Here is an 8,017-nt window from a genome sequence, read left to right on the forward strand (position 1 = left end):
AGGTCTGCCAATAGAGGATAACAGTCACCTGAGGAACAAGGTCTAACCAGAGACAACTATAACAGCTAGCTTCAGAGATTACCAGATGGCAAAAGGCAAACGTAAGTATCCTACTAACAGAAATCAAGACCACTCACCATCATCAGAACGCAGCACTCCCACCCCACCTAGTCCTGGGCACCCCAACACAACCGAAAATCTAGACCCAGATTTAAAAGCATATCTCATGATAATGGTAGAGGACATCAAGAAGGACTTTAATAACTCACTTAAAAAAATACAGGAGAGCACTGCTAAAGAGTTATAGGTCCTTAAAGAAAAACATGAAAACACAACCAAACAGGTAGACGTCCTTAAAGAAAAACAGGAAAACACATCCAAACAGGTGATGGAAATGAACAAGACCATACTAGACCTAAAAAGGGAAGTAGACACAAAAAAGAAAACCCAAAGTTAGGCAACACTGGAGATAGAAAACCTAGGAAGGAAATCTGGAACCATAGATGCGAGCATCAGCAACAGAATACAAGAGATGGAAGAGAGAATCTCAGGTGCAGAAGGTTCCATAGAGAACATCAGCACAACAATCAAAGAAAATACAAAATGCAAAAGGATCCTAACTCAAAACATCCAGGAAATACAGGACACAATGTGAAGATCAAACCTACGGATAATAGGAGTAGATGAGAATAAAGATTTTCAACTTAAAGGGCCAGCAAATATCTTCAACAAAATAATAGAAGAAAACTTCCCAAACCTAAAAAAAGAGATGCCCATGATCATACAAGAAGCCTACAGAACTCCAAATAGACTGGACCAGAAAAGAAATTCATCCCGACACATAATAATCAGAACAACAAATGCACAAAACAAATATAGAATATTAAAAGCAGTAAGGGAGAAAGGTCAGGTAACATATAAAGGCAGGCCTATCAGAATTACACCAGACTTTTCACCAGAGACTATGAAAGCCAGAAGAGCCTGGACAGATGTTATACAGACACTAAGAGAACACAAATGCCAGCCCAGGTTTCTATACCCGGCTAAACTCTCAATTACCATAGATGGAGAAACCAAAGTATTCCATGACAAAACCAAATTCACACATAATCTTTCCACGAATCCAGCCCTTCGAAGGATAATAACAGAAAAAAATGGAAATCACGCCCTAGAAAAAGCTAGAAAGTAATCCCTCAAAGAACCAAAAAGAAGACTGCCACAAGAACAGAATGCCAACTCTAACAACAAAAATAAAAAGAAGCAACAATAATTTTCCTAATATCTCTTAATATCAATGGACTCAATTCCCCAAAAAAAGACATAGACTAACCGACTGGCTACACAAACAGGACCCAACATTCTGCTGCTTACAGGAAACCCATCTCAGGGGAAAAAACAGACACTACTTCAGAGTGAAAGGCTGGAAAACAATTTTCCAAGCAAATGGTCTGGAGAAACAAGCTGGAGTAGCCATTCTGATATCGAATAAAATAGACTTCCAACCCAAAGTTATCAAAAAAGACAAGGAGGGACACTTCATACTCATCAAAGGTAAAAACCTCCAAGAGGAACTCTCAATTCTGAATACTATGCCACAAATGCAAGTGCAGCCACATTCATTAAAGACACTTTAGTAAAGCTTAAAGCACACATTGCACCTCACACAATAATAGTGGGAGATTTCAACACACCACTTTCATCACTGGACAGATCGTGGAAACAGAAATAAACAGGGTCACAGGGAAATTAACAGAAGTTATTAAACAAATGAACTTAACACATATCTACAGAACATTTTATCCTAAAACAAAAAGATATACCTTCTTCTCAGCACCTCATGGGACCTTCTCCAAAATTGACCATATAATTGGTCACAAAACAAGACTCAACAGATACACAAATATTGAAATTGTCCCATGCATCCTATCAGACCACCATGGACTGACAACATAAATAATGAAAAGCCAACATTCACATGGAAACTGAATAACACTCTTCTCAGTGATACCTTGGTCAAGGATGGAATAAAGAAGAAATTAATGTCTTCTTACAGTTTAATGAAAATGAAGACACAACATACAGAAACCTATGGGACACAATGAAAACATTTCTAAGAGGGAAACTTATAGCTCTGAGTGCCTCCAAAAGAAACTGGAGAGAGCACACACTAGCAGCTTGACAACACATCTAAAAACTCTAGAAAAAAAAAAGAAGAAAATTCACCCAAGAGTAGATGGGATGAAATAATCAAACTCAGGGTTGAAATCAACCAAGTGGAAACAAGAAGAACTATTCAAAGAATTAATATATCCAGAAGATGTCCCAACTGGTAAGAAGGACACATGCTCCACTATGTTCATAGCAGCCTTACTTATAATAGCCAGAAGCTGGAAAGAACCCAGATGCCCCTCAACAGAGGAATGGATACAGAAAATGTGGTACATTTACACAATGGAGTACTACTCAGCTATTAAAAAGAATGAATTTATGAAATTCCTAACCAAATGGATGGACCTGGAGGGCATCATCCTGAGTGAGGTAACAGAATCACAAAGGAACTCACGCAATATGTACTCACTGATAAGTGAATATTAGCCCAAGACTTAGGATACCCAAGATATAAGATACAATTTGCTAAACACATGAAACTCAAGAAGAATGAAGACTGAAGTGTGGACACTATGCCCCTCCTTAGAATTGGGAAGAAACACCCATGGAAGTAGTTACAGAGACAAATTTTGGAGCTGTGACGAAATGATGGACCATCTAGAGACTGCCATATCCAGGAATCTACACCATAATCAGCTTCCAAACGCTGACATCATTGCATACACTAGCATTGATTTTGCTGAAAGGACCCAGATATACCTATCTCTTGTGAGACTATGCCAGGGCCTAGTAAACACAGAAGTGGATGCTCACAGTCAGGTAGTGGTTGGATCACAGGGCTCCCAATGGAGGATTTAGAGAAAGTACCCAAAGAGGTAAAGGGATCTGCAACCCTATAAGTGGAACAACATTAAGAACTAACCAGTACCCCGGAGTTCTTGACTCTAGCTGCATATGTATCAAAAGATGGCCTAGTCAGCCATCACTGGAAAGTGAGGCCCATTGGATACGCAAACTTTATATGCCCCAGTACAGGGGAACACCAGGGCCACAAAAAATGGGAATGGGTGGGTAGGAAAGTGGGGGGGAGGAGGGTATGGGGGAATTTTGGGATAGCATTGAAAATGTAATTGAGGAAAATATGTAATAAAAATATTTAAAAAAATAAAAAATACCCAATAAAAAAAAGAATATGAAAGCATGTTAATTGTGGGAAAATCTCATTTGAGTTTACTGGTCCTAAGGAACAAGGTCAGGGAACAGGACATGGAGACAGGGAGAAAGTGTGTGAGGGAAGACAGAAAGAACGAGCCTGAGAGAGGTATGTTCTTTATTTTTGTCTTTCTCTGTACTTTACACCAGCCTAGAAGATCATGTATTTCCCACCATAGTTGATAACTTTATCTACCTTCCCAAGATTGTGAATTGTGACATGCCTGGCTTCAATTTGTACATTTTCACTACTTTCCAGAGGGTGATCGTTGCAGAGTCGTTTGATTTAGATGCTTTATTCAATCCAGATTAAAACAATGATATTTAAAAAAAGAAATCATATTCTAAGTGTTCAATAAATACAGAGTAACAAATTATTTTATTGATAGTTTACTATACAGAAAGGGGATATATTGACTAAGCTGAGTGAGATTTTTTTTTCTGTTCTTATTACAACTGAAGACGGAAAATACTTTTTTTTTTTTTTTTTTGTACAGTAAATGGTTTATGTAGAAGAGGAACCTGCATTTTATTGCATAGCTTTAAATAAATAGGGTACTTCATAGAGTTTTTGAGTCCACTGGAATAAGGCTTTAGGGGCACGTAATATAACAGATGGATATAGAGCTTCCAGCAGTCATCTCATTAAATCATGACAAAAAGGTCAAGATTACAAAGCCAGACTGGAAATCCTGTTTACTTTGCCCTCTGTTGTCTTCTCCTCTTTAGGCATTTCTGATAGGTCCAAAGGTGCCTTGTCGTCTGAATGTACAAGATTTTAATTGTCTGTGATCCTTTTAAACTTCCTTCATAGTAGGTGTGTCTATGTTGCTCCCATTAGTTTAAATGTTTTGTGCACCTAATTGTTCAGCCACACAGGTGTGTTGTACACGTAGCCCAGTCAAAGGACAAGGGAAAGACGTGTCAAGAAAACTTTCATTTTAATGTAACATGTTAATTTCACCAAGAACTTTGCTTCACTCATGAAATACCATTGTCTTTCCATTTCGCCACCCATTGAACCTTCCTGATGCTGAACCTGGTAGATAGGTTGGTAAAAGTCAAAGACCACACTGAGAGAACATCCAGGTTTTTAAGTATACAACTAAACATCTAGTTAGTCTGTCCGGGGAGAAGCCATGTAACAATGCCAAGCTGTGTTTCTGACTCCACTAGGACCCTGTTCCCACAGTTCATCCAAATGTTCCCCATGTCAATCTCAGTTGCCAAGATACCAGTCACTGAACAGCCTTTTGTTTCCAACCATCTGAGCAGTGTCAGAAGCTACAGGTTCTGAGTTCCCCAGGTAGGACATGTGTCCCAAGCCTAGTGTTTATTCAAATACAGAACTTTCCCATTTTACTCCCAGCAATGACAAAGTCTGGCCTCCTGGGCAAAGACCCAGCACTTCCCACATGTGTGGCAGATATCTGTAGCAAAGGAGCTGTTCTTGGGCTGCCTTATTTCCTTCAAAATATCCATGAGATCCTGACAAATTTGGACAAATCTTTCTACAGAGACTTGAGCAAAGTCATCATAGCACTCCAGAGGGACAGGATATTGTTCCACATTCATCTTAATCCAGTTGTCTGTGTTCTGCAAAAGGTCCTTCAGGATAGGCATGGAGAAATCATTGTTGTAGAAGTTGATATTGGAGATCTGAGAGCATTGTTTGAGTGCAGGTAGGAGGACTCTTAGCTGGGAGTCCTTTATCCTACACCCCTGCAAATCCAGATTCTCAAGAGTGCCTGCCACTTTCATGAGGAGACCTCTCAGAGGCATAAGATCCAAATCCAGTAAGACCACACCTCTCAATTCCAGATGTTTTAGCTGAAAGAGGCTCTGACAGCAGGAGAAGGAATCCAAATCTCTCTGTGAAATCAGGGAGTAAGTAATGGAGAGTGTCTTCAAGGGTGTCATCAAGCACCTAGAGGTAAAGGAGACAGATGGTTAGTTCTGGTAAATGGCCTTGTAGAGGTTTGGCAGGGATATAGAGAGTAGTAGAAGGAATCAGGTGCCCCAAGATCAGTTTGACTAAGTGATTAAGGACATCATCTATGATGCTTCATGTTGGAAACCACTCAGTCATGTCAACCTCACAATTTATCTCCTGGCCTCACTCTAAACCTGAAAACTAGTTCATCCCCTAATCCCAGAAAGCACACAGAAGAAATTTCATCCCAATAGAACTCTGACAGTATCTCAATACTTGCTATGGGTCCACTGACTCTGTATTATATCATTCCCTCTGCAGTCATGCTTGCTCTCATTTACAGCCCAAGCTCTACCTCCTGTCCCATGTATTCAGCAGTATTTGGCCTCAAAACATTTAACCCATGGGAACTGGTTGATGATAGAAGGCTGTTCTAACAGATCTAAGCATATAGCTTCTTTTCACCCTGTACTTGTGAGTCCCCTACTCCTCACTACACACTTCCATTCCTCTTCAGTTTCCATTTCATTGGGTGGCCATAATTATAGGAAGAATTTCAACTGAACCTTACTAGATCTGACCTACCCTTTACCCCAAATCACTTTCCTACTTCATGAGTGCTCATTTGTGACACTGATTTACCTTGTAAAATTTCCCATGTATAACTGAGTATACATGAAAACAGGACAAAACTTCCAGTCTTTGGAGTCTCTAAATATTTGTTCCTAGTGACTTCCTGGCATCGTGTCCCCATAACCCTTAAGAAAACAGAGACAGATTTGCTCTGATAGCTGAACCAGCTCTCCATTATGGCTTACCGTAGGACCTGATTCATCTGGTCTCTGAGAAAAAGGACGCAGAACATGAAAAGATGCTGCAGACAGTTGAATTTGGAGAACTGAGAAGTAAACTTTTTGATACACTTGACTTCAGTGACTCTTGTTCTATTGGCTAAATGGAAGTCGATTTTGTGGAGGGGTGCCAGGAAGACTTTGCGAAGATTTCTCATCTGCCCTAAATAGGGGGCAAAATGTGCCAACTCTAACAGAGTCCATTCAGTATTTAGTTCTAACTCCATGATGTGCTCTGGATCAAAAACATGGAAGATCTGTCTGAGAGTTTTTACTGGCAGAGTCCAGATCTTCACCTTTGTACAGCAGAAATATAAGGAGCCTTTTCTCTTCTGGGCCCACTTCAAGAACCATGCTTGTGCTTCATCAAGGCAGGACCTGATGCACAAGTCAACTGTGACCTTAAGATGCTGCCTCAGTGCATATCTGGGACGGACCTGCACGGCTTGCTTTTCTTCCAAGATCTCTGCTGAACAGTCACTGTCCTCTGAATCAGTCCATATGTTCCAGAAGTTATGGTGCACATTTCGCAGGTCGAGAAACTGTAGTTTTTTCCTCCTGCAGGTGAAACATAAGAATGTTGGCAGACCCTGAATAAGCTTTTACTACCTATAACTAAACTAAACTCTCTTCCCTGTTAATGTGTATGTTTTTTTCAGGACCTGATATCCAATTTGGACTCGGACATGCTACGGAAGCTTTATTGTGCTTCTGTACACATGAATACTTTTCTTTCAGTAAGGTACACTTTATTTCTCCTTACTTATATTAGTTCTTGTGGGGATGTCAGGGATAGGCTCATTCTACTATGAGGCCACATTTACTCTAGTCCCATATTCAAGTTTAATCCATATCCAACTGTGCTCAGTACAAATAAACAGTAGCTATCAAGCACCCTGTATTCCTGCCTGATGATGCCATCAGAAGCATCTGATCCATTTATGACAAAGTTAATCTCCCTGACAATGTCTAATGTGTATTCCTTGTTCTCCCTTCTATAGTACTTTGAAATTGCTTACCTGGGGTGTAACCCTATGGTTTGTCGAATGTCTACTCCATCTAACACAGCCTGCAGTGTTTCCAGGTCAGGATTCTTCATCAATGCCCCCACAGGGAGACAGCGGAAAGGCCAGGCTATCACCAATGCCTTTATGAGCTTGATATGTCTGCCATCAAAGGCCTCCTTGAATATTGCTGGGAAGAGTCCATAGGCCAGCTCCTCCAGATCAGACAAGCCTAAAGCCTCCTCTCTCACCAGAGTCTGAATTGCCAGCTTCTGGAGTGTGGGTGGGGCATGAACACTCATCTTCTAAAGGTCTCCAATCAGAAGGATCCTGGGGAAGGGTTAGAAATGAATATACGTTTAAGACAATGTTTATAAAACTTCCTCACCATCACATCAACCACTAAGCTTCTGAGTGACTGCTCATGCAATGGTAGAGACATCAATTGACCTCTTCATCCTAAGAAGTGATGGAAAGACACTCCCCAACACTGGCATCATGGCAGACTCTCTATCACCAAATGGGTATCTAATTTTTGGATCAAAAATTTTGTTTGTGACACACTCTTATAAAAAAGAAAGAATGAAAGAAATATTGAATTGACAAGACTCACAGGACTTAATGTGGATGGCCCAAGCCAAAATGTGCAGCACAAGGGAGATAGAACCTTAAGAGACCAGCCCCAGTGGAAAGGCATGGTCACCACATGAGGGAAGGGCCCAGTCACCCATCTCAAAAATTTTAACCTAGAATCTTCCCCATCTAATGAAAAACTTGGCCAAAAAATGAAGCAGAGATTGAAGGAAAGAACATCCAGAGACTGCCTATCCTGAGATCCATCCTATCTGCAGACACCAATCCCCAACAACGTCGTTGGTGCCAGGATGTGCTTACAGATAGGAGCCTGG

At 40.5% G+C, this 8,017-nt stretch overlaps 1 protein-coding gene across 2 annotated transcripts; it reads right to left on the reverse strand.

Moving 5' to 3' along the window:
- Positions 1-4,680: 4,680 nt before the first annotated feature.
- Positions 4,681-7,432, reverse strand: LOC147005228 (PRAME family member 8-like). Of its 2 annotated transcripts, none has more exons than XM_085836237.1 (3): positions 7,125-7,432; positions 6,073-6,663; positions 4,681-5,248 (listed from the first exon to the last, which is right to left on the reverse strand). In XM_085836237.1, exons 1-3 carry the CDS (start codon positions 7,409-7,411, stop codon positions 4,681-4,683), a joined length of 1,446 nt encoding a protein of 481 aa, XP_085692363.1. In that variant the 5' UTR covers positions 7,412-7,432. The 2 variants fall into 2 exon arrangements, with proteins under 2 accessions (XP_085692363.1, XP_085692364.1); XM_085836238.1 differs by having other exon boundaries at positions 5,060-5,248; positions 6,543-6,663; positions 7,125-7,411.
- Between the last annotated feature and the right edge of the window lie 585 nt (positions 7,433-8,017).

The sequence above is a fragment of the Mus caroli genome, unplaced genomic scaffold, assembly GCF_978045245.1.
Source record: "Mus caroli unplaced genomic scaffold, Mus_caroli_1 scaffold_4, whole genome shotgun sequence".
Classification (NCBI taxonomy): domain Eukaryota; kingdom Metazoa; phylum Chordata; class Mammalia; order Rodentia; family Muridae; genus Mus; species Mus caroli.

Excerpts from the sequence above, each read along its gene's own strand:
- LOC147005228 (XM_085836237.1), bottom strand. The coding sequence starts at position 7,411 with ATGAGTGTTCATGCCCCACCCACACTCCAGAAGCTGGCAATTCAGACT. Across the intron at positions 6,664-7,124 it reads ACCATAGGGTTACACCCCAG|GAGGAAAAAACTACAGTTTC; the intron begins GTAAGCAATTTC and ends TTTCACCTGCAG. Across the intron at positions 5,249-6,072 it reads CAGATGAATCAGGTCCTACG|GTGCTTGATGACACCCTTGA; the intron begins GTAAGCCATAAT and ends CTTTACCTCTAG.